The sequence below is a fragment of the Mustela nigripes genome, chromosome 9 (genome assembly GCF_022355385.1).
Source record: "Mustela nigripes isolate SB6536 chromosome 9, MUSNIG.SB6536, whole genome shotgun sequence".
Taxonomy (NCBI): domain Eukaryota; kingdom Metazoa; phylum Chordata; class Mammalia; order Carnivora; family Mustelidae; genus Mustela; species Mustela nigripes.
In genome coordinates this window covers 77,963,026-77,990,151 of record NC_081565.1, presented here as the reverse complement: position 1 = coordinate 77,990,151, position 27,126 = coordinate 77,963,026, and the positions used below count along the sequence as shown (strand labels likewise).

The following is a 27,126-nucleotide window of genomic DNA, read 5'->3' as shown; positions in this document are numbered from 1 at the left end:
AGCCCAGCATCTAAATGATTTAGAAACAGTAAAAGGTGGACGGGGGACCTTGGACGCGGAGCCTGTCATCATTGACTCATCCTGTAGAGAACGGGCACAGCTGAGTGCCTGAGTGCGAATTGGTAGGAGCACAGCTCTGGGCCAGGTGATAAGGGGGTTCAGAGATGTAAAAGATGTCAGCCTAAGGAGAGGTTGCAAACTTGGCCTTGCCATAAATGTCCGGAGATTCAGCTTGCTGATAGATTTTTCTTTCTTTGCAGAATGTTTTTGTTTGTTTTGTTTTGTTTTGTTTTAATGAGCTCATATTTTAAAACTAAAGGTTTTACGTATAAAAAAAGGTAGGGATTTCTTGCTTTTCTTGACATATTGGAAGGGCTGGCAACAGTCGATCCACATTCCCACTGGGGAGAAATGGGCTGGAGTGAGAAACCCCTGCCCGGTGCAGTTGGAATAGCCATCCACTGGTTCTCACAGGCTTTACTGACCTTTAATCCTGCACACTGTCTCCTGATCAATACAGAGCAGAAAGTGTAAGTGCTCTAGGAGAAACCAATGGCGACATGACTTTGGGGGTGGAGGGAGGGAAGAGAGATGGGAAGAAAGTAGGGAGAGAGAGAAAGACAGAGAGAGAGAGATCAGAAATGCCAAGAGGCACTCGAGCCAGTTGGGAAAGGATCAGAATTTCAAAGACCCAGTGGAAGCAAGGGTTCTCGGTGGAGGGACCAATGTAAGACAGGGCCCCGCGGGTATGGGCAAAGTATGGGCAGGGGAGATGCAGAATTCTCAGCTGGGGCTGTCACAGAGGAGAAGAGGCGATGAGAATGTATCTCTGATATTCTCCGAGATATCCTACTTGAAAATATGAGTCCAGAAAGGACCTATCATGGAGCAAAGGAGAACCTGAGATGGGCAGAGAAGATACTTTGGAGATGCCTTTCAGGTCAAAGAGAAAAATGTGTCCATTTCCACTATGAAAAGATTTTTTTTTTTGCGAGTTCCCCAAATAGTACCAGTTCATCATAAGAAATCCAGAAAATCCAGTGTATGTTAAATATGAAAATAAAAACCACAGGTAATCCCACCATTTATGGGATTGCTTACTTGGATTATTTGAATCAGATAGTATTACTGTTTATATGTAAATAAAAAAGTATGATAGATTTTTGTAAATATACATATTTTTATAAAATTATGAAAAAGTATATATTTAATCCCTGGTTACCTGCTTTTTTTTTTTTTTTTTTTAACCTGTGACCATTTCCCTAGGTTAACTTTTTAAAATAATTTATTTTATTTTTTTAAGATTTTACTTATTTGACGGAAAAAGAGCAGGAGCAGGGGAAGGGACAAAGGGAGAGGGAGAAGCAGACTTCCCACCGACCAAGGAGCCTGGCGCGGGGCTCGATCCCAGGACCCTGGGATCATGACCTGAACCAAAGGCAGACCCTTAACCAACAGAGTCACCCAGGCACCTCATTAACTGTTCTTTTATGACTGTTTTAAATGACTGTGATATTCTATAAATGAACAAATTATAATTAATTTTTATTGGCTGTCAGTAAAACTTTATCTAATTTTTAATTATTATAGTAAATATTGCGGTTACATTTATTTATAACCATGTAGTTAAATATCTTCACAGATAAACCATAGTGAGATGCACAGATAATAATCTTTATAACCTTATGATTCATTTCTCTTTAAGTTGAATTGCCCATTCCTAGAGAATATACCTTTTTAAAAAATCCATTCACTTTTCTTACAACAACTTCCATAAAAACTAAACTCTGCAGACTCCAGCATCAGATTTAGCGATCCGTGGAATATTAGCGTTGAGTGGAATTTTGACATAATCAATCAGGCACACTTTATTTCACATCTGAAAAATCGAGGGCTCATGAATTGAAGTGAGTTGCCTCTGTTCGTGTCACCAGAGGATAAACCAGGGCAATGACGTGTCCTTCTGGACATAGCCATTACGTTAAATATGCTGCATTATATACTGGTTGTATCAGAGTACATTACATTAGAAGTGACCCTGTAGGTTTTTTCCAGCTAGAAATTTATGGCTAAGGTATTATCACAACAAACATATAAAGAGGGACTGAGGTGGGGAAATTACTGGCCAGCAGCATGTGTTAGATCAGTAATGTAAGTTAATCTTTTCCTAAGGCTTCTCCAAGCATAGACAGTTCGCAGTGTTTCTGAAGTGTTCACTGACTCATCGGGAGTGGAATGGCTTCTTCCAGGAGAGATTTTAACCACCCAGATACAGCATAACTGCCCTAAAGTATCTCATAAACTCTGAGTTTCCTGCAGAAGCTCAACATGCTCTTACTTACAGCCTAATTTGTGTTGACACTATCTTTGCTATTTACCAATAAAATAGGTAACAGGGATCGAAGAAGAAATAGAATTGAATACATAGCATGGAACTAGACTATGTTCAACCAAATTAAAATGTCAGCATCTTTTTTTTTTTTTAAGATTTTATTTATTTATTTGACAGAGAGAGATTACAAGTAGGCAGAGAGGCAGGCAGAGAGAGAGGAGGAAGCAGGCTCCCCACTGAGCAGAGATCCCGATGTGGGGCTCAATCCCAGGACCCTGGGATCATGACCTGAGCCGAAGGCAGAGGCTTTAACCCACTGAGCCACCCAGGCGCCCCAAAGCGTCAGCATCTTGTTTAAAGTTACATTTTAAAGTGGTCTTTTTGAAATTTATATATGTGGAAAATAGAAGAGATTTCCCTGTGCTCTGATGAAGGGGCTCAAAATTATCCATAAATAAGAGGCATATGACTGTCAGACCACAAGAGTAGATATATGATATGATATTTTAATGTAATGTTTATTTTATGTCAGAACTATAAAATACTTTACGTATAATATGCCACGTATTCATAGAAGCAGTGCTATGAGGTAGATCCTATTTTTCCTTATGTTACAGTAAACTGAGGATTAGCAGATGTTTAATAATTTGCTCAAAGACATATAGGTGGTCAATCATGGGGCTAAGACTCAAACTCATGTCTAAGTGACTTCAAAGCCACCAACCAGATTTCCAACACGTTGAATTTTCAATGTAATGCTTAACCCTAGAAATTCCAAGGACTCTGTCAAATCATGACTAATTCATGAGCCAGTCTATGGCATTTGGAAATCAGATCACTCCCTAGATTAGACAGGTCACTTACAATAGAATGTCGTTACAGGAGGGGCTGTGAGACAGCGTTAGAAATAAATGGTAGTTCGCCAGCTGGGAACGAGATATTATTTAGCATTCCAGGAAGATGCCATGCTAAAGGGTCAGTGAGAAGTCTTGAGTAGCCTGTGAAGGGTTGACAACCTGGAGAAAGGGACAGCACAGTCTGGATTTGGAGTTTCACTTGAATATTTGTCAGAGTCTGTCTGCAGGCAGCCTGGGGTCCCAGAGTCATCCTCGTGGATGAGGCTAGGATTTGACCTAGTCAGTGGTTCTCAAATTAGAGGGGATACCAGAATCCCCTGAAGGCGTGTGAAAACAGAGTTTCTGATTCCATGGCAGCTGGGGCAGCTCTCAGAGAATTTACTTTTCTAACAAGTTCTCAGGTGGCATTGCTCCTTCTGGTCTGGGGACCACTTGAGAACCATTGACCCAGAATCATTTTGGGTGTGGGAAGCAAGATTTGTACATCAGACAGGATGTTGCAATGACAGAATTATCTCTCAGATAATCTCACAATATCCATAGGTTAATGATCTTCCCCAAATAACGAAACTTGCCAAGAGCAGATGGGTTTTCCTGGGCATTTCAGTCCAGCAACCACTTTCTGTCTTCCCTGTGAGTAGATCACTGACTCTCACCCACTACAAACAAAAGTCCAGAAGTAAAACAAGATAATTTCAATCCCTTGACTATCATAAAGTTATTACAGGCCTCAACCTATATCCAAATGGGATCTTTTTTGCTGGTGCCAAAAAAGATTATTAGGGATGATGACCCTTAGTAACTTTGCTATATGCATCCCATTTGAATCATTGCATTTCTCGGTTTTCAAGAAAACCTGTTTTTTCCCAAGCCTCACTTACCTTTAAGCTTTTTTATGTTTTAGAGGCAATCAAACAAACGTACTACAAAATGATTTACACTTACATTATTAAAGCATTGCTTTTGAAACAAAAATATTATATAATCTCATATGATTTTACTAAACCCATCTCTAAAAGAATGAGCACTGAATTTTTTTTTTAACTTTTTTAAAAGATTTTATTTATTTATTTGACAGAAAGAGAGAGCGAGAGCACTAGTAAGCAGAGCGGCAGGCAGAGGGAGAGAGAGAAACAGGCCCTCTGCTGAGCAGGGAGCCTGATGCGGGGCTCAATCCCAGAACCCTGGAATCATGACCTGAGCTGAAGGCAGACGCTTAACGAACTGAGCCACCCAGGAGCCCCTGAGCATTGAATTTTATAGCGTGTATCTGTGTGTGTGTGTTTGCCTACTTCTGTTTTATTTTTAGAGGGAGATTTTCTGAGTTTAACTCATACAGTATTCAGTTGCATTTCCCAGATGTTTACAGAGAAGCAATTCTTTAATAACTAGGTCTAATTTTTCAGTCAGTTAGAGATTTTAGATTCGAAAAGGATCTTAGAAATGATCTAGTTCAGAAGTCAGAAGACTTTCTATGTAAAGGGCTGGATGGTAAGCAGTTTCACTTCTGCAGGTGTGATGTTACGATACAATAAGGAATATATTTTGGTCTCCATTTCCAGCTCCCGCCAGAGCTCCTAAACCTTATTATCACTCCCTAAGCAATACAGGTGCTAGGATCATCCTTCATTCTAATATTTGCCCTGACCCTGGTTCCCGGTACAGAGCCCCTACATTCCTTGGGTTTTCCTGGGTGATAGGGGCATTGCTTATTCTGATAAGGCAGTTCTAATGAGGTGGCTTCCAGATGGCTTCAGGATGGGGGAAGGTCACCAGAAAGAGCACGCCGTGATCAGAAGCTTGAAACTTTCAGCCCTATTCCCCCATCCTCCAGAGAGGGGAGAGGGGCCAGAGGCCAAGTTAATAGTTGGTCATACTTACTGATGAAGTCTCTATAATGCTTCTTGACCTACAGGGTTTGGAGAGCTGCCAAGTCCCTGAACATGTTGAGGTGCTTGGAGGGTGGTGTGCTGAGAAAGAACATGGAAAAGGACCCTTTTCCTCATCCCTTGCCCTGTGCGTCTCTTCCAACTGTCTAATCCTACCGTGCAACTTAAAAAAAAAAAAAAATAAACCCATCGTAGCCTAGTAAATCAACTGTTTTCTGGAGTTCTGTGAGCCATTCTAGCAGATTATCAAACTTGTAGATGGAGGTAGAGAATTCTCTGTTGTATAGTCCGTCACTCAGCGTAGGTGACACACCGAACTTGTGGTTGGTATCTAAAGTGGGGCAGTCTTGTGGGCTGAGTCCTGGACAGTCAGGATCAGAACTGAGCGAAACGGTAGGGCATCCGGCTTAGGTCCACAGAGAACCGGGGCATTGTTTGGAATGGCGGTAAACCCCGCACGTCTGTGTTAGAAGTACTGTGGGTAGAGTATAGGGAAAAAGGAGTTCGCATTCAGCAGGCCATGTGGTCTCTGTGCCAACCATTAAACTTCCCTGTTTTAGTGCCTGACACAGAGAATACATAAACAAATGAATGCAGCTGTATTCTAATGAATCTTTATTTACAAAAGCAGCGGGTGGCCCAGATTTGTCTCATGGGCCATAATGTGATAACCATTGACCTTGTTCATTTCCTCAGTTTATCTGTGAGGAAACTGAGGCCTGACAAGATAAGCAACTGGCCCAGCTCACCTAACCGGGACACGGCAAGGCAAAGTCTAATATTGAGGTGTGAATGCCAGACGTGTGTCTGGACCACAAACCCATGTGGCACACCAGGGATGCCCTGTACCCACGTTCTGCATCTGGTCCAGTTGTGCATCAAAAATTATATTCCTGGGGCACCTGGGTGGCTCAGTCAGTTGAGGGTCTGCCTTCAGCGCAGGTCATGATCCTGGGTCCTGGGATCAAGTCCCACATCCGGCTCTTTGCTCCGTGGGGAGCCTAGTTCTCCCTTTGCCTGCCACTCCCCCTGCTTCTGCTCATACGTGTGCTTTCTCTCCGACAAACAAATAAATAAAATCATTTATTTTATGAATAGTGCATGAAAATGAATTTTATGCATTTATTCATTTATTTTATTCATTCATTTATAAATCATTTATTATATTCCTTCGGCTGCCCCTGCTGCAAACACAGTATTAGAACAAGGGTTCCTAGTGTGTCTTTAGTGTTTTCCTCATCACTTAGCTATAAATATATCTCAAATGGCCTTAGGAAGCTTATATGTTTGTGAAAGTAAAGAAAATATACTTCTAAAAGGTTGAATTTTTAAAATTTTACATAGGCTGGTGGGTTAAATGATGGCACCATTCCTAAAAGGCCAAAGATGAAGGGTTGACTCTTGGTCTGACACAGAAAAGAGCTAGTCCAAGACCACAGAAGGCAGAGGCCACCCGACCGAGTGTTTGTCATATGTGTTCTGTGAGCTCACAAGGCTTCGGGGGAAAGAAAGAGAGGTCCGGAGCAAAGCCCTCCTGTGGCCGGAGGGACTCCAAATTAACGTTTCTGAAGATTAGAAGCAGTCTCTCATCTCATCGATTTATCTTGTTATTTAACCATTCTCGCTGCTTAACGCCCTGAATCTTTTACAAGGCACCCATAAACTTGACCCATATCCTTTCCCGAAGTACCGCTGCCTTTTGGGAAAATGATGAACTTTGGGGCCTGACTTCAAGAACTCTTGAGGCAAAGAATCCAAAAGCTGCAAAGGTTTTATCAGGTTTCCAAACCAGAGAACTATTTCATCTTCTTACACCTGTTTTTTGGGGGGCACTTCTTGGGTTTGAGCACAGCAACACTCAGGTCATCTCACTGTGTTTGTCTAGCTGTGAGCATGTGTGCATATGCTGCGTGGGGGAGTGTGTTGGGAGGAAGTTTATGAGGATCCATATGGTCTGAAGCCACACCTGCAGATTTCAGGATCTGGGACAGGATTAGGCACCTGCCCCTCTTTTCATGGTCTTGCTGTGCTCTGTCTACATTTTTCACGTTTCTTCTTTTTTCCTCGTGACCTACCAGTTAGTCAGTTTTCCTGACGGGCTGTTCTCTATTACCGTTTAAACAGGAGCCAATTCCATTTGGTTACTAAGTAGCATTACTCCCACTGATAGAAGCTTTCCTTCTAGGCAGCCTGATGTGTCACCAGGAAGCCTTTGGACAGACCACCCTGGGACAGATGCCCACCTCCGTTCCTACCAGGGGCCCCTCTGCCCCCCAAAACAGGCTCATGTTGCTGCCCTAAGTGGGAGGGTATTATCTAGTTGAATAACTTCTCAAACTTGTACTGTATTTCTATTTATTTTATTGTAAAAGAAATTCACATTTTTGGAAAAATATTTTAAAATATGCAAACTTAAGGAAGAAAACAAAAGTCATAATCCATCACCTACCTATAACACCTATTAATTGTTGGTCATTTTCAAGTCTTTTCCTTATGCGTAATTGCATATTCCATTGATAAAAATAATAACTGTCTAACTTTATGTATTTGTTGTTTAACATTAAGTTCTAGTTTTCCCGGTGTGTGTAAGTACTCTTCAAACAGTGATTGTAATTAGGTGCAGTACAGATTACAGTGTAGATACACTATATTTACTTAACCAATAGTGGACATTTAGGGGGTTTCATCTCTGCTAAAATTTGTCAGCATTTAAGGTCAATTTGTTAAAACAAATCCTAACCCTGTAGACTTACAGGGTTTAAAAGAATGAGATTTTTAGAGGTGCCTGGGTGGCTCAGTGGGTTAAGCCTCTGCTTTTGGCTCAGGTCTTGATCTCAGGGTCCTGGGATCGAGCCCTGCATTAGGCTTTCTGTTCAGTGGGGAGCCTGCTTCCACCCCCCACCTGCCCTGCCTGACTCTCTGCCCACTTGTGATCTTTGTCTGTCAAATTAAAAAAAAAAAATGAGATTTTTAATCTATATAGTCAAATGGTTTCTAATCTATATAGTCAAATGGTTGCTTCAACTTTCACTTTCCCCAGCCATGTAAGGAGAGCCCGCTAGTCTACACTTTCACAACATTGAATGACTGCTTTAAAAAATGAGCTTTGCTATGTTAGAAAGCGTGCTTTATTAGTTTATTTATTGCTAAATATTTATTATATATATTTATTGTATCAGTTACTCTGCTATTGTTGCTGCATGGAAGCAGTTGAGAGCCCAGGCATACGTAGGCAGGAAGATGAAACCCTTGGCTTTCAATTTTCACCAGTTGATATGCTAATCCAGTGAATATCTGTGTCTCCTGTAGCCTTCCTACACTGAATTTGACATTAGCGGCAATGTCCTCGCTCTGATCTTCAACCAAGGCATGATCTGGTAGGTCAGCTGTTGGACAGTGTTAGCACTTGTAGAAAAGCCTCAAAGATCATTATTGCGTAAGGCACTGTAGCCTGGTGTTAGAGAAGTCCTCAGTCTGGGTCTAACTCAACAGCTGCCTTTGTAAAGTGGATTGCTAGGAAAAGCTAGTGTGTGTGTGTGTGTGTGTATGTGTGTATTTCTAAATATATAATATATATTTATGAATATATATATAATATAAATATTATATATATACAATGGATGTGCTATATTATATATATCATAGTGCATATAGTATATATAGTATATATGTTGCATATATGTATATATGTCTTGGAATATATAGAATATATTGTATATTATACATATTATATATACTATAGAATATAGAAAAATATAAAATACGTATATATATTTTTTCATATCTTAACTCTTGATCCTCAAAGGCACCTGCCTGTTTTGCAGAGCGTTCCTTTATCAAATACTGAGAGTCTGTTTCTGCTTTGTAGATTATTTGAAGGCTTTTTCTGCTTTTATATCCTCTGACACCAGGGTCTAACCGTGAAACATTAATGATCCCATAACCGCATGTTAAGGATGAAACAAATTAATGGAAGGCTCTTCTGAGAAACTGATTTTGTTTTGTCATTATTGAGTATATTTAGAATACAACTCGCTGCTACTTTTAAAAATACTATCTTACCAAATCCAGTAGTTCGTGGAGATGAAACACATCTTTTAGGAAGGTCAAGCTAAAAATACGATCTTTATTTTGTAACTTGTTTCACAGGCCATTTGCACGTCAGAATTATGTCTTTTGATGTACAAAGGACTGTCATATCTTTTATTAAATGAAAGCATTCTCACTGTCAGCCTTGACAGGTTAAGATGAGCGGATACAGTAGAATTGTTTTGGAGTTTAAAAATTGAATCACAGTATGTGACTCATCTGGGGACCATGTGGTCTTGGAAATCTGTCACTCTTAACTAAGAGCACCCAACCCACAGATAGTTACACTTGAGCTTCTTTAATCCTACTTACACGTTTAATATCACAGTGTGCCATTGACCACACCATTGTCCCATGTACAAGGACCAATAACTATACAAGTTTTGCACAAGCTTCATATATTACTGAAATCCTTCAGTCATAGCTGGATTGAATCATTAAACCATTGCAAGACTGGACCTCTCTGCAAATGTTAAAATTATCTTGCTTCAGTAATATTAAGACTAGCCAAGGGCCCCATTGTCCTGCCATGGGAAGTTCTTGTGCCTCCCTAGGTCAATACATATGAAGGGAAGGCTATAAAAAGATGATCTTCTCCATTATCTGGTATGTTTAAAAATTTAATTCCCATCCTCTTACTTCCTAAATTTTGCAAGTTTTGGCTCATGTGTCCAGAGCTAAAGAGTGAAATGCATCTTCCGTTCTCCAAGCAGGGAGGAAAGTCAAGGTGGCCCAAACTAGGCCCACTAGCAGAGAGCGTAAAGGGAGCAGCTTCTTTAAGTTCTGCATCTTTCCTTTTCTGGAGGGGATTATGCAGTTACAGCAGAAAAATGGCTAACATGACACCTGGAACAATGAGAAACCGTCACCTTGGATCAGTTTTAAAACTCCCTGGCTTTTACAGAGTGCCACAAATCCCTCAGACCTGGCAGGTGCCATTTGTGTAGACATCTGCTGCATGTCTGTTTCTCTCGCTAAGACAACAGATTGGCCTCGCAATTTATTTTCATGATCAGAAAAGCTGTTGTGATGGCTGTCCGGAGGAGTTTCACTTACAATTTTGTAGCTCTGTGGTCCACTATTGTTCATGTTGAGATTCTTAAATATCTACAGACCCTCCCCCATTTTCTCATGGGTGGACCCATTATTGAAATCTCTCCACTATCACCACACTATCCCTTTCTATGTATTCATCCTTTAGGTATTGGTCAAGTCTTGCTTCTTGTTAGTCTGAAGAAGACATTAGAAAGTGTTGGTGTTTTTTTGAGTGTACAGAGATCATCATACACTTATCAGAGTTTCAGAAGCAAAAGAACTATGATTTGGACCTTTGGGTCCACCCTTGGTACAGATGGTCTTTTCTCATCTCCCAGGAAGCTAGTGAAGCATGGGGATGTGGTGTGGTGGGCGAAGTGTGGACAGTGTGTTCTAAGTGCCGTAGGGTCCCCTGTACCAGGGGACTCAAGCCTGGCAAGCTACTATTCTACACGGCATGAGGAACCCATACTTGAGTTTGGCCATACAGAAACACTCAATTCCCTTGGTTTGTGACTGGAGACATTGAGCTGTTGCTTTGTGGGTTTCTAATTAATGGAGGTTATTTACACTGATGCTATCAAAGTGAAACTTTATAGGTAAAATCCTTTTTGTCATGAAATGGGCTCAAATGACCAGTGAACCTTCATATGACACACTTAATTTAAAAATGGACAGCATAGGTTTTTGCAATCCTATTTTAAAATGATGAACACATATCCTTTCTCCCTCGTAGGAGGGTGTCGAGGCAGCAGAGAGCACGGTACAAGGGAAGATGGGTTTGGACATTGCTCCAACACTGTCTCTCTGTGTACTCTTTCACTAGTGTTGTCACCGTCTACTACCTCATTTTCTTGGTTGATCCAATGTGAATAATTTACCTGACGTGTACCGTGTCACCGGAGTAATAAGGAGAGCTCAGTGAAAGAAGCTTTCATTTGCTTTGATCTTCTTGGAAGAAAAGCATTTTATAAAGCTGAGGTATTCCAGGGATCTTTAACAGATGATGGGCTCAAGTCTGGGGAAGGGGCTTAGCGAGCCAAGCTGATTAGTGAGTCAAAGACAGGATGGGCAGGAGGGTGCAGGTATCAGTGTGCTGTTTTTCTAGTTTATGGTTCTTGAGCCATTTCTTCAATATTTATTTTGAAAATCTGAACTTTATTTGTAGATGCACGTATACAGGTGTGTGCGTGTGCATGTGTCCAGGTGAAGGAAGCAGGTACACATAGAAGTACAAATAGATGCGGCTTTAGGTAAGTCTGCATCTTAAACAATGTATAGAATTGTGTCTGAGGATAAATTAGCTTATGCAGCAGTTCAGCAGAACCCCAAATCTCAGTGGCTTCCAAAAGGAAGCATTTACTTCCTGTTTTCTCTACATGCCCAGTGTGGGTTGGTAGAGGGCTCTGCCCTTGCAAGTTACTTTCACTGTGGATTCCTGGACTGGCAAAATCGGGTCCATCTGGAATCACTGGTCAGGAGAGCAGAGAGATGAGAACAGAATCTACACAGGGCTTTTAGTGTCTCTAGTAGTGAGATGCCTCATTATAATTACCATTTCATTGGCCAAAACAAATCCCATGGCCAAGCCTGCCTTTTAGAAGGGAGCAAGTATAATGATTCACGAGCATCTCACATCACTAATACTGGCATTTGAAGATACAGTGGAGCACTGTGTAATTCTGGTCCCATTCTTGAAGCTTGAGGATCCTCTTGCTCTCCTATAATAAAGATACCCTGTGCTGTTCCAAAGTCTATCTTCTTACCTTTTTTTAATTCATAAATTTTCTATTTTAGAACAGTGTTGGTTCACAGACAAACTGAGTGGAGAGTACAGAGCGTTCCCATACATCCCCACTCCCCGATACGCACAGCCTCCCCTACTGTCGACTCCCCGGATCACAGTGGTACACATATTATAGCTGATGAACCTGCATGGCTAGATCAGCATCTGAAGTTTGTACCATTAAAAGAAAAAAAATCATTTAGCTTCCTTTAGAGTCTCTGGTCCATTCAGTATGTTTTTGTTTGTTTGTTTTTTAAAGATTTTATTTATTTATTTGACAAAGATCACAAGTAGGCAGAGAGGCAGGCGGGGCAGGGTGGGGGGGAAGCAGGCTCCCCGCTGAGCAGAGAGCCTGATGCGGGGCTCAATCCCAGGACCCTGAGATCATGAGCTGAAGGCAAGAGGCTTAACCCACTGAGTCACCCAGGCACCCCATCCATTCAGTATGTTAAATTATCATTCAGATCTGTTGTATGAAATCCTACCAACAATACGATCTAATTTTCGGCAAGATTCCAATTTTTAATGAAATCGTTTAATGCTAGTTTGAATCATTTCATTTACAGAAATAGCAGAAAACAATTTCTTCATCTAACTCACCCCTTGTCCCCTACCCATCCCCCCCCCATATTTATACCAAATATGCAATGGATTAGTTAAAGCAGCTACTCTACATATCCAGGAAATATAAAATGCTGAGCCTAACTAGAAGTGCCTAAGGCTTTATTACAGCTGGGACAGTTTGAAAGACAGGACTCTGCTTATTCTTCTAAAATAAGTGCACATCTATCCTCTTTTTGGTTTTGGACCAATGCTTTGCTATTAATATGGTTTTATGATGCTAATAGATTTTCTCATCAAAGAAAATTCAAATTTATTTTGTTGAAATCACCAACTGAACCAGCAAGTAAAAGTGACCTCACTTGAATGCTTCCTATTTAAAAGTGGCATTTAAAGATAGTTTCTAAAAATCAGATGCACAAAGCAGTGAATTTCTAGGACAAAAATTCTTTCTGAAGTAAGAAAGTAAACAGATTAAATTAAATGAATGTGTTGAATTTTCATCTCAAACACATAAAGATTCCTATACACTATTAAGAAAACACTGTCTATTATTGGGCATAAATACATTAGCTCTAAAACACCATAATAGCTACAGAGCTAATAGAGGATAGCATCAGAAAAAGATAAATTTATTTGAATTTTTTCTCTTCCATTAAGCAAAAATTAATTAGCTATAAGAAAAATAATCTAGATGTACAGTTTATTTGAATAGAATGAGTGCTTTCAGGGCAGTTATATTAAAGAGAAGTTAAATTTCTGAATTTATTAATCAATGATTTGAGTATTAGAGGAAATCTGAGAAGTAGAAGAGAGATTTAATACATGTGATACGGGGGCACCTGGGTGGCTCAGTGGGTTAAAGTCTCCACCTTCAGTTCAGGTCATGATCTCAGGGTCTTGGGATTGACCCCCACATTGGTCTCTCTGTGCAGCAGGGAGCCTGCTTACCTCTCTCTCTGCCTGCCTCTTTGCCTACTTGTGATCTCTGTCAAATAAACAAAATCTTTAAAAAAAATAAAAATAAAAAAATACATGTGATACATTGTTTTCTCTGGTGTAGTTTAAGTTTATTAATGAGAACAGATATCGTTAGCGAACGGCATAATTGCCATGCGACAATCCCATAGGCATTTCCTGGATAATGGAGAGATGGTAAAATGTGCACAGAAGATGGAAATTGACCAGTCAGGTTTATTTATAAAAACGGGTTTGTGGGTCGGACGCCGCGCTACGTTTACACATGATGTGGCGTGAGCAGGTGCTGTGTGACTCTGTTACCAACGAAGAGAAGACTGGGACTGAGCAGAGGCACGTTTGTCTTTCCAGGATGGGCTCCTTCTTCGCTCCCAGCCTTCCAGGCATCAATATCCTTCGACTCCACACATCCATGTACTTCCAGTGCTGGGCCGTGATGTGTTGCAACGTCCCTGAGGCCAGGGTCTTCAAAGCTTCCAGATCGAATAACTTCTACCTGGGCATGCTGCTGCTCATCCTCTTCCTGTCCACCATGCCCGTCCTGTACATGATCGTGTCGCTGCCGCCATCTTTTGACTGTGGCCCCTTCAGGTTCTGGCCTTTGAAAATGCTGTTTTCTTCCAGGCGTGGAACTAGGAATAGTCTCTCCTATGAGTTTTGTTTCCCCCTGCCCCACCCCCCACCCCACCAACAGCGGCATTTTGGTCTGTAGAAATGTGATTCTTTGGGCAGTCAGGCTCATGAGGTAACATGGAGATTCTTAGGCAAGTCCCTCGATTTTTCCTACTTGGGAATCGTAAAAGGGAAGATGATTTGTGTGCACCCGGGCTTTACCTGGGTAAAATACGGACAATAAATCAGAGCCATAAGAGGGTAGCAAAGAGCAAGGTTTGATGATTATGCTGGTGGGGATGTGAAAATTTTCCTGATGCTAGGCCAACACGTCCAAAATTCAGAAGTTATCGCTAGGTCATCCCCAATAGGATATAATTAATTAAAAGTAGATTATTGCACAAGCTATGTAGAAATGGGATCATTATTAGATAATTATGAATAAAAAGTGGGTCCTACATTTTATAATCCATAATGCTACATGCCAGTAAAACATTGAGGATAATGTGCAGCACGTATAATCTCTCAAAATAACAAGGATAAATCGTTCACATCAGTAATGAAAAGTCAGTCAGTTTCTCTGATCCAAACTGAAATGGACTTTTTCTCCAGTTCTCTATGACCAAATTCTGTCTGTGACACTTTTCAAGGAAACAAAGCCCCTGGGATCTGAGGAACTGAGATTTCATTCCCTAAATAGGGCCTTAGAAATGAACCTACCAAAAAAAAAAGGAAAGAAAGAAAGAAAGAAATGAATCTATCATGGACACCCACCCCACCCCCCTCCGCCGGGTGGCTCAGTTGGTTAAGTGTCTGACTCTTGAATTTGGCTCAGGTGATCTTAGGGTGGTAAGATTGAGCTCTGCACTCACCAGGCTCCACACTGGGCGTAGAACCTGCTTAAGATTCTTTCTCTCCCTCCTCTCCTCTGCCCTCTCTCTTAAAAAACAAGAAATGAAATGAACCTACCACAAGTCCCCCCAAAGAATCTCTGCCAGTTGAGTCACTGGTCAGCATGCATTTGATTTCTTTCTCCTTCCCAAGTGAAAGAAACGTGAACGTGATAAGCCACGTGGGTGACAAGCATGAGCCCATCTTGCTGTCAGATGCCAAGTTATTAAAGTCAAAATTTCATTGCTCACAGACTTAAGTATAAAGGCATTTTCACTCTAACAATAGTTTGAGGAGTTACTGCTTTGCTGAAAAAAAAAAAAAAAAAAGGAAAATGTTAAGCCAGCTGATAGGGCAGAAACTACTGGAGTTCTGTCATACTTAGGAAGCTGATGTTGACAAATCCTGATCAGTTCCGCCCCCCCAACCCGCCCTGGGATGAAGTAAATAGTGCAGACAGTGACATCTGGAGACTAAATATGAAATTGCAGTCTTGAAGAAGAGCTTGGTCTTAATAAATGTCTAATGAATCTCTGGGTATAAAGTTCACCAGATAAGCCATTCAAAGACTTAAGTTACTTGCAAATTACCCATGCAAGTGAATATCCACGTGGAGTTTTAGATGTGCTTTTCGCTTTCTAGTGGCAAGTCGATCTTTCTCAGAAAAATCTATCAAACGAAGGGAAACCCCACGAGCTCCACATGGATGGCACAAGTACTTTCCTGTGAAAGATAACCATTGAGCTAGACCTGTACCATGACCACACAGTTTTAGCCTTTTGAGCCTAACTCCTCTGCCTCTCTTTATATCACACACAGTTACTATTAACTTAATGAAAAAAAGATGAGATCGTATCTAAGGCGTACTCTCTGATTTTGATCAAGTGTTTTCCAATTGGCAAACTTAGGCAAAATTTCTGCCTATGTATCAAGATTCTGAGATCAAGAAAATTTTACATATTTTCAGTAGCATGTCAGGAAAGGGGTATTTCTATCTTACTTAAATAGTCTATTTCTCATGTCAGCGTCCTCATTTAGGAGCAAAAAAAAGTATGCTTTGTTTCTTTGTTTGGACTTAAATGTTTAAAAGGCTTGCTCTGCCCAGAAACTAGGAATGAGGTGAGAAAACATGCATTAATAGGAGCCTCACGGTTTGGCCATCCTAGGGATCCTGAGTTTGGGGTGGTTTGCTCAGCCTGTCTAGTCTGACCCTATGTGGCAGCTAGGTGGGCAGCAAACATGCATTTGAGGTAGGTTAATGGGGGGCCCCACAAGAGACACAGTGATGGCTAATCCCTCCCAGATACAGGTATGTTTTCCTCAGGTAAGGTGGCTCTATTCCTTGGAAGAAGACCCATTCTGTAAAGCAATTTGATGAGGTGTTCTAGCTTGTTGTGGTTTCCTGAGAGCTGATTAAGGAGTGTGAATTTTCCAGAAAATTATTCCAATAGACTGTTAACTGGATTTACCTTAAACAGTTCAGCAATCCCAATTAAGAAAAAAATTCTCTAATTGCTCTACCATATTGGCTGACATGATGTTTCTCCCCCAACCCCAGGCTAATAATTCTGAACAATTTCTAATTCTCTAGGCTCTCCATTCTCTCCATGTCAGTATCACCGTAATTATGTTTGTATGTATTTTCATCTTACTGCCAAGGTATTGTGTGTTCATCCTAGAAAACCTGGAAACTATAGAAACATTTCTACACGAAAATAAACAGTTCTCATAACCCCAAAGATTACCAACTGAAATAACAACTCTCAACATTTCGGCATGTTGTGTTCTGGTTTTCATTTTATGCAGCTTTTAAAAATAACTGAGATCGTACAGTAAGTGCAGATTTATATTGTATCGTGACACTTTTATATTTATATTTACTTCTGTTTTACATTGTGGTGCTGCTATTTTATTATTTATTTGCTATTATATTTTATGTGTGTGTGTGTGTGTGTGTGTGTTTTAATAGTGTTGCTGGCTTCTTGAGGTTGGGGATAGAATATTTTCAACTCTATGAGTCTAAACACAGTAGAGTGTTGGCCAGTAATCTGAAGGAATGATAGAATAACGACTGCTTATGCATTAAGCATTAGAGGAAATGTAGGAGTAAACTGGACGCTGATTCTGGTCCTGGAAGCTCTCGGCCCACTGGCAAGACAGGTCTGCTCATAGACATTCTAATACAGGGTGGTGGAGCTATCCATGCCCATAGGACCTTACGTGCAGTGTCATTTCATCTGACCATAGAGTCACAGCAGACTGAAAAGGACTTCTGGGGATGTTGGGATGTGGCACACTTTGGCTAAACTGTCAGAAAAAAAAAGGAATTTTAGGGATCAGTAGTTGCTTCTTTAGTTTGTATAGAAGTAAGAGATCTGGACTCCCATTAAGATGCCAGACCTCGAAAGGGGAAAATCCCCAGAGATGCTAATGACTTTGAATTTGGGACAGTCTGGATGCAGAGAAGACCTTTGTGGGTAGAGAACATTTTGTAAAATTCCGGTCCCCCCATTCTAACCACAGTCATCAGCCTCAGCCCAAGAAGTTGGAGAAGGGAGAGTGGATGGTCTTACCTTCCCTCGTGCTTGCCTGTCGTCCACTCGAGCTGTAGCCCCCATGTCTAGGAGAAAAGCATGACCAGTTCGAATGGATGAGGACAAAGAAATCTTAGTGGAATAAACTGATATCATCTTGAATGGTCTGCAAGCTACATTCCTCCTTAATACAGACAGGTCTTGCTAGGTGCAGATTTGTAATTTGTGAAGCGAAACTTGCACCTCGGCAGTTCAGTAACTAACTCTTGACTAGATACTTGGGGTTATTCTCAGTCTTTCAAAAGCTGTTATTAGTTAGACCATGAGCAAAAAAAAAAAAAAAAAAAAAAAAATCATCTGGAACTTGTAGTTCATGTCTGTCTAGTAGGTGAGAATGTATAAAGATCAAAAAACAAAAGCAAAACCAGAATATGAAGTGTTATACCAACCTTTATTCTGAAGATACATACCACTTGGTGATAAATAACCTAATCTTCTTTTCTGAGAATTATAGCTTTCACAGTCAAGTCAATATGCACACACAGAAAAAATAGCTTGACATGATGGGCATTACTTTATAATTCTGAATATTATGCCCGAAGATAAGACAGACTTCCTGCTCTCATTTTTCTAGCTTACAAAGTTTGATTCTTACCTTAATGGGCTGAGAACAAACCCATTAAGGATTTCTGCTTTTCAGGCTTATTTTCCTTCTTTTCGCATTTTCTGTTCCTTGTAGTGGGACTGAGCCAGCAGTCATTAGGGCCTGTCCGCAAGAAATGGCAGAGCGAGAAAGGGCTCATCATTCAGTGTGGCTACCTATTAATAACTCCCACAAAAGCAGTCTGTGGAAAATGAGATAGCAGCTATTGCATGGGAGAGATATTGGATTATTTGTGAACTTTATTCCGTTAAGCTCTTCTTTATGTTCATTTCCAAGGCTAATTAAACAATTCGAGTGCACTATTTATTCAGCCCAAAGGGAGTGTTCCCCAACAAGGACAGCTGGCTGAGGGGTAGAGTTATGAGCTATTTATAAAATATATTTCAATCAAAATCTTAGAAATACAGCTTTAAAAAACCTTCTCCTAATGCTGTGGTTAAATTCCTAATTGCTCAACTGTGTGTTTCTGTTGGGATACCATGTCTCCTCCCTCACCCACATGTTGACAATAAGAGGTCAGAGTGCCCGGAGCTGGGGCTAAACATTAGGTTCCCAACCTGAAAGAGCCCTGAGGTGGTGTTTGAGAACGATTTCTAGGTTTTTTTTGCTGTCATTGTGGTTTTTACCTAGGTTGTAAATAAACCTCTCTCCCCTGCCCCTCTTTTTTTCCCCAGTGGCAAAAATAGAATGTTCGAAGTCATTGGGGAAACATTGGAGCATGATTTCCCAAGCTGGATGGCGAAGATCTTGAGGCAGCTTTCTAATCCCGGATTGGTCATCGCTATCATTTTGGTTATGGTGTATGTGCTTCTCCACTCATAGACAGGGTCTTTGTAATGAAGAATGGCTCCTTGTAAATTTCAGCTTTTTTTTCTTTCTTTCTTTCTTTCTTTTTTTTTTTTTTAAAGCTTTCCCATGCTCTCTAAGGGTTGTGCTATAATCTCCCCAAATTCAGGGCTGAATTACATGGTGGTGAGAGGCTGAAATTCATGAGCCATTTTCTAATCCTATTGGATGTAATTCATAGCCATCTGCATCTGTCTTTGCCTGCCTAGGGTTATAAGATTTGTTCCCAAGTAACCAAAATAATTATCAGTAAACAGCTAAAGCAAGGGAAACATAAATGCTAAATGCTAGATCTAATCAGCACATTGAGCTTCCCCCTGTCTCCGGGCCCCCACCTCTTGTTCCATAAAGCAGATGGCTGGGAACACATAGAAATGATGAGCCTCTGATTTAGTATTCCCTCTGGGGACCCTATAGGCTATATTTTAGGTACCGTGTCCTTGTTCCTGAAAGGCCCTCAGCAAGTGTGTGTCCACAAAAATACAATCAGAGAGTCAGAAGGGTCTTGGAAAGGTCACCTAGTCTATCCCTTCAAAAGTCAGAGGTGATGTCCAAAGGGTATCCTTGGGAGGGGGTTTTTGTTTCCATGTAACTTGCATTGGCTTCTCTTGACCACCACAGAGATAAAATTACATTCTGAGGTAAAATATATGCTTACTGTCAAAGAGCTTTTAAAAAAAATGCGCTAGACCTTCCTTTCAACCCCTGAAGCCCTCTCAAACAGAAAGTCTGAAACCACCATTGCGTTCTCTCTCTCAAAGGAGGCAGGGAGGAAACCACCCTCAGAAACACTTTAAAAACAAAGCTGATGGAAAGGGTGGGGCTTGTTTTTGAAAAAGGTAAAACTAGGAAATCTTCTGAAAACAATCATTTGAAGTACATGAATTGGGTTCTGGGCCAAGTTGTTAGCATCATCTTTGTGATGGTCAGTCATCTTCATGGTAATGGGCCACATCAGAGACAACAGGTGTCATCATTAAAGTAATTTTCCTTACGTAAGAAAGAGCATAGTATAGCAAAATGGTAATAGTAGGTGGACAATAAATCCAACCTCTTTACGTTGGACCCCTTCTCTGAGGGTGAGCTAATAGCCCAGGGGGATAATTCAACAGTAAAGCAGATTACATTATTTTTTAGAGAACCTCCATGGTGGGGTAGCATTCAGAATCTGGTAGTGAGTCTCTGGTGCACATGTGTTAGAAATGGACCTGCTGGATGCAGCCTGTTTCACCAGATGGCCCTTGAAGTGATTTTTCTTTTCTAAGTTTTAATGGGACAGTGGCTTCTGGGACCACGTGAAGTATCACCTGGTTTTTTAAAAGTCAAGGCCATTTAGTGGTATAAATGAGATCCTATATTAAAAAAATAAAACCCAACAAAACTTAATGTCAGATTTTATGACTATCGTCTTAACTTACTGAGAGATTTATTTCTAAGCAAAGGAGCAACCTTGTTCTAATACCACCGATCGAAGATTTAACAAGCTGTCTGAGTGTGGAAGAAGAACTAACGTTGCCTGTGTTCCAGGCACTACCTGTACATTAATCATTTAATTTCCACTATAACCTGAAAGGGTTGGCCTCATCAATCCCATTATTGATACGACAAGGAAGACCTACCCCCAAATCAAGTGCCTAATAAGTCCGTTCAAACCCATGTCCTATTTCTCATCTCTCATCCCCCCTAAGTCTTTGAAGCACCAAACACTGAGTTTGGGATGAATGGAAAATTACAGAATATACAGAAGATCTCGAAGTCACTGGGCAGGGATGGTCTATTCCCATGGTCGGCACATTTTTTTCTTAAAGGGCCAAATCCTAAATCTATTAGGTTGGATGGGTCAAACGACGAAATTGGGGGTATTATGTAAGTACTTAACATAACCATGGAAAAGTGTAAAAACCATTCTTAGTTCATAGGCCATGCAGAACAGGCTGGGAGTCATTTCTGCCCCAAAGACTACAGTTTGCCAAGCCTTGGTACAGATTGTGTAGTGAAAAGCTGGCAGGATATGAGGTCAAATAGATGTCCTGCAAGGCTGATTATAGTTCTGAGGTTCTGATTTAAAACCCAATTTCAGTTTATTGCTGACTTGATTTTTCAAATCCTGAGATCTCATCTTCCAGTTCCTGGGGCTCATGCAATTGGCTTGGCTCTTTATTACCTTTAATTAGAGAATGTTACACATTATACGCATTTTGAATTTCCCCAATGGATCATATTACATCAGCTTGGATGGTTTTTGGGTAAATGAGTAGATTTCAGGTTACTTCTCTGTAGCCGGGTTCATTCCTTTGGAGACTAGAGAATTCTAGAACTACAAGTGACTTGTGAGGTCTTTGGGTTTATCCTCCAAATCCAGGTACTTTTCTATAAACATCCATGTAACACACACACACATTTATTGAGCACCTACTTCATGCCAAATAGTGTACCAAACGCTTTCATGTACATAATTGCATTCAAACTCCCATCACTCATATAAGAGATAAACAAACCCAGCTAAACCATATCAATAATTGTGTTGCTAGCACCAGATGGCTCATAAAGGATATAATCTGGCATGGTTGGGGAGTAGAGGAAATGTGTTTAGTATCTAGCTATTTGCAACAAAGAGCAATGCCAGTTACCTTTTTTTTTTTTTTAACTGCATTTTGTTTGTTTGTTTTGCTTTAAATGAAGATGAACATATTTATTTTTATACAAATGTTTGGCTGGAATTTGCTCTTTCTAGAAATGTAAATGTCAACACCAAGTTAGGAATATTCCTTTATAAAACATTTTTTTTTTCGAAGAAGGGAGAAATGCAAACAATACATCCTGTGGAAATAAAAAAACCCATGTTAGTGAACTATGATGAGGAGGGTTATATTCTTTGCTATAAAAGCCAAAGGAGGAAATTTAAAGCAGAAAGTCAGTTTTTTTATTCTACACATTCCCTATGCTTCAGGAGATTAATGTCAACTTGAAGTGTTACTTTCAATTATGATTTCAACCGATACTAGTACATTTCCAAGAAGAAGCTACAGTTAGACGGCGGGGTATGGTAGACAGAATGCCGGGCTGTGGAAGACGACCCCCTTGGCTCCCATCTTCCCAGGTCACCCCTAGTAATCATGTCCCAAATGTACTTCTTTTCTCTGTGTACTTCAGTCTTTCATCTGTACAATAAAAGATTAGAGTAGAACATATCTTAAAGTCCATTCCAGTGCCCCAGTGTTCTATGATTTAGTGGATGTAAATTTAAGAAGACTCAAACTAAAAAATAACCATAAATCTTATTATTTTAAAAATGTAGCTTGACCATCTATTACCTCAATGCTACTGCAAAGGGCCAGAAGGCAGCAAATCTGGATCTAAAAAAGAAGATGAAACAGGTAGGATATAATTTATTTCATTAACATATTATCTTTATTAACGGCAAGTAGTAGGAAATACCAGGAAAGCTCACGTTCTTTTCCTTTTTGTATTGTATAGCAAGCTTTGGAGAACAAATTGCGCAACAAGAAAATGGCAGCTGCCCGAGCAGGTTGGAGGAATGTTGATGATTGCAATTTTCCCCCTACAGAAAAATGCTCTTCCCCTTCCCCCCACCTCTCTAAATGGGGCATTTGATGCATGTGGTGTTATGGCCGTGAGTCTGTTCACCCTCTTAGCCTTCATATCTAGGAGGTTTGGTTGTTTTCCAGCAGGGGAAAGGCAAGAGAAAGGAAAATTCAGACGTGTAAACTTGGCAGTGGTAATGGAAAGGTGACTTTGTAAATTGACAGAAGATGAAGATGACATCTATATAGTCATAATCAAATAGCAGACACAAGGGACACCTGGGTGGCTCAATCAGCTAAGTGTCTCCCTTCTGCCTAGGTCATAATCTCATGGTCTTGGGATCCGGGCCCGTGTTGGGATCCCTGCTACGCAGGGAGTCTGCTTCTCCCTTTGCGCTTCCCCTCTACCGGACTCATGCTTTCTCTCTTAAATAAATAAATAAAAATAAAATCTTTTATATATAAAAAAATAGACCCAAATGCAGAGTGTCTCCTTCTCAGTGGGACCCTTTTTATACATAGATGGATACCCAGGGAAGATAATATTAGGCTCTTCTGAACCCACCACTGTTGATTTCCTGGAGTCTTTTCTAAATCATTAATCTCTTTTTTTGGTAACCTCCTTAATTTAAAAACACTCCAGTAAGGTATATGCCTATTTGCCAAGATCCCCTATACGCTCTGCATTCCTCATGGAAAAGTGATGTCTAAGAAGTTTAGAGGAAATTTTTTCAAACTTTCCCCTCATTCTTAACTTTAAAACTTTTACCATTACCAGGGATGCCTGGGTGGTTCAGTTGGTTAAGCGGCTGCCTTCAGCTCGGGTCATGATCCCGGTGTCCGGGATCGAGTCCCGCATCAGGCTCCATGCTCAGCGGGGAGCCTGCTTCTCCCTCTGCTTCTGCCTGCCACTCTGTCTGTCTGTGCGCTCTCTCTCTCTCTGACAAATAAATAAAAATAAATAAATAAATAAAAACAAAAAAACTTTACCATTACCAGGACTTTCCCCCTATGTAAGTAATAGAACCCAACCCAAATGGATTTAAGTAGAAAATAAATAAGTAAATTCATTAGTCCACACAAATGAATCACAGAGTGGTATGTATGGCTTCAGGCCACGTTTTGCCCCAAGTTTAGAAGTGAACAGAGCTGAGCCCCATTTCTCTGTAGTTCTTTCAATGCTCCTCCTTCTATATTGGCTGACCTTTATGGCAACCGGAGCAGATGTAACAATTTCCAGTGCTCTGTCCTTGTATTACACTTGTCTTAGATTTATTTATTTTTTTCATTACTAAGCTATTTGTGTCTTTAATTGCATTTAATTTTTCCAGCTTCAACAAATGAAATTATAATACATATTTAAGCATACGACGTGCATTTTGATACGCATATCCATTATGAAAGGACTCCCACCACTGAGTTCATTAACACATCCCTTACCTTACATATTTCCTTTTTCTTTTTGGTGTAAAGGCTTAAGTTCTACTCTCTTAGCCAATTTCAATTATATCATGTGGGATCATCAACTATAGTTCACTGTGTTACACATAATAGTCTCAGACCTTATTCATCCTACGACTGAAAATTTGTGCCCTTCTACAGTCTCGCCCTATCCCCCCCACCCCCAAGCTCCTGGTTACCACCATGCTACTCTCTGTGTTCATCAGTTTGACTTTTTTTTCTTTTTTTTCAGATTCCACATATAAGTGATACCACGCAGTGTTTGTCTTCCTCTGTCTAGCTTATTTTACTTTCCACATTGTTGTAAATGGCAGGATTTCCTTTTTTATAAGGCTGAATATTATTATATTATTATGATATTATACACATATATCCCATTTTCTTTCTCCATTTCTCCGTAGATGGACTCTTATGTCGTTTTTATCCTCCCGTGCCGCAGTGAGCGTGGGAACACAAATTAATGATTTCATTTCCCCTGGATATATATCCCAGAAGTAGGATGCTGGCTCATAGGATAGATCTATTTTTAATTTCTTGAGGAACTTTCATACTGTTTTCCATACTGGCCATGTCACTTTACATTCCCACCACCAGTGCACAGTGGTTCCCTTTTCTCCACATCCTTGCCAGCATTGATTGTCTCTTGCCTTTTTGATAATAGACATCCTGCCGGCGTGAGGTGCTATCTCATTGTGGTTTGGTTTGCATTTTCCTGATAGTGATCTCAAGCACCTTTTCATGTACAAATATTGACCACGTGTATGTCTTCTTTGAATTAATGCTTATTCAGGTCCTTTTCCCATTTTAAATTAGGTTATTTGGTTTTTATGTTGTTGAGTTGTTTCATTTCCTTGTCTGTTTTGGATATTAACCCCTTCTCAAATTGCAGATAGTCTCCCCCATTCCATAGCTTGCTTATTCATGTTATTGATGATTCCCTCTGCTGTGCAGAAGCTTTTTATTTTTATTTTATTTTTTATTTATTTATTTTTTTGTGCAGAAGCTTTTTAGTTTAATGTTTACTTTTGTTGCTTTTGTTTTTTGTGTCAAATACAAAAATCATGCCAAGACCAAGGGCAAGGAGATTTTTTCCCCTAGGTTTTCTACTAGGGGTTTTATGGTGTAAGGTCTTATATTTTGTGTTGATTTTTGTGTATAAGGATTCAGTTTCATTCTTTTTTATGTGGATATCCAGTTTTCCCAGCACTATTTATTGAAGAGAACATCCATTCTTCATTGTGTATTTTTAGTACTTGCCAAAAACTAAGTGGCCATGTGTGTGTGTTTATGCCCCGTTTCTCTGTTCCATTTTAGTGATCTTACTGTCTGTTTTGATGCCAACACCATACTGTTTAATTACTGTAGCTTTGTAATGTAGTTTGAGATCAGGAAGTGTGAGGTCTCCAGCTTTGTTGTCTCTCAAGATTGTTTGGCTATTTGGGATATTTCTGTGGTTCCATCAAATATAAGGATTGTTTTTTCTATTTCTTTGAAAATGCCATTGGAATTTTGATAAGGATTGCATTGAATCTGTAGATTGCTTTGGGTGGTATATGCATTTTCACGGTATTAGTTCTTCTAATCCATTAACATGAATGATCTCTCCATTTATAAGTGTCTTCTTTAATCGTTACATAATAGCATAATTATTATGTAATGAAGTATTATTTAATATATTATGTCATTGCATAATAATGTAATCATTACATAATAAATGATCTGTATCTCATGTTACCATTTTTGGCTTAAAATATATTTTGTCTGAAATAAATGTAGCTATACCTGCTTCTGGTTTCCATTTGCATGGAATATATTTTTCCATCCCTTCACTCTTGGTTTCTGTGTGTCCTTAAAGCCGAAGTGAGCCCCTTGGGCATCTTAGAGTTGGAAGCAAATATGTCACACATGTCCTCTCTGCTCTTGTATTTCCTCCAGATTGTGACTATAACTTAACATGAGCAAATGAGTGTTTAGAGTAGTGAGGGAAAAGTTCTGACTTTTAAGATCTGAATTCTAGGTAAAGCTTACTGTTACCTTTGTTGTTTTAAATAATGATATAATCCTATTGCATGCTATTTATTTGATATTTTCCCATAATTTGTACTTAAAAATGTGTACAACCTTTGTAAAGGAAGAGACTATCTTATTCATAGTTACTTTCTCAGAATTTACTATCATTCAATTAAACACCAACTGAATTCCTACTGGCCCATGAGGAATTCTTTTACTGGAAAAATTTTTAAAGGGTACGTTTTTATATTAATTATATAAATAGTACTGAATAGATTTTATAAAAAGAGAAGAAATCTCATTTTCACTATCCTGAAAATAAGAAATATGGAAATATTTTGAATATAAAAATACTAAATATTACAGCAGTGTGGGGCACATTTGGAAGATATGGGTTTCAAAGATCACCTCTTTCAGAACATTAAGCACAGTGAAAGCTCAATTGTCACTTGCTTCTTCATCTTTTCTCTCTCTCTTTCCCTCTCTTGAACAGCTGCGGCTGCTGGTGGCCAGTAACTTTCATAGACACGCTGGGACCCAGAAGTACTCCTCACCTTGCTGTTTAAAACCAATGACTCACGTAAAAGTCAAGATGACAAGCATCGTGAAGTTGCTGTTCCCTTGTTCTAACCCTCATGGATTGTCAAGGTCATGCCGGTCAGTCAAGGCCTTGTCAGTCCTAGTTCAGCAGGGACAACCTCCACCTTGTTCCAAATGAAGGGATTTGCTCCTGCACCCGCACTTTCTCCCCTGATTTCCCTGACATCACTTCCGGCAAACTGATTTAAGAGTGAATGTGATCCAGCAAAACAGGTTACTGGTTTACCATTTGGGTTAATTAAAAATACTTCGCTCATATGGACTTCTGTGTTATAGACTCCTTCTGCCTTAGTATTCTTTACCTTGGAACAGAGATATTTCACCTTTTTTTTTTTTCCCTCAGAGTTCAGAAATATTTTCATAAAGTATTCATTGTAATTATTCACTAAATCACAGTTTTAAACCAACATCTTGTTTTCCATTTTTTTTTCCTCTC

The 27,126-nt window shown here is 39.9% G+C and overlaps 1 protein-coding gene across 1 annotated transcript in view; it reads left to right on the top strand.

Moving 5' to 3' along the window:
- TMC1 (transmembrane channel like 1) overlaps nt 1-26,700 on the top strand; it is a 384,878-nt gene extending 358,178 nt beyond the window's left edge. Inside the window, exons 22-27 of the mRNA XM_059411859.1 lie at nt 8,388-8,455; nt 13,879-14,118; nt 18,903-19,028; nt 22,373-22,451; nt 22,552-22,603; nt 26,584-26,700. Coding sequence (XP_059267842.1) covers nt 8,388-8,455; nt 13,879-14,118; nt 18,903-19,028; nt 22,373-22,451; nt 22,552-22,603; nt 26,584-26,606 — 588 coding nt within the window. The 3' untranslated portion in view covers nt 26,607-26,700. The remainder of the gene's footprint in view (nt 1-8,387; nt 8,456-13,878; nt 14,119-18,902; nt 19,029-22,372; nt 22,452-22,551; nt 22,604-26,583) is intronic.
- The last annotated feature ends 426 nt before the right edge of the window (nt 26,701-27,126 follow it).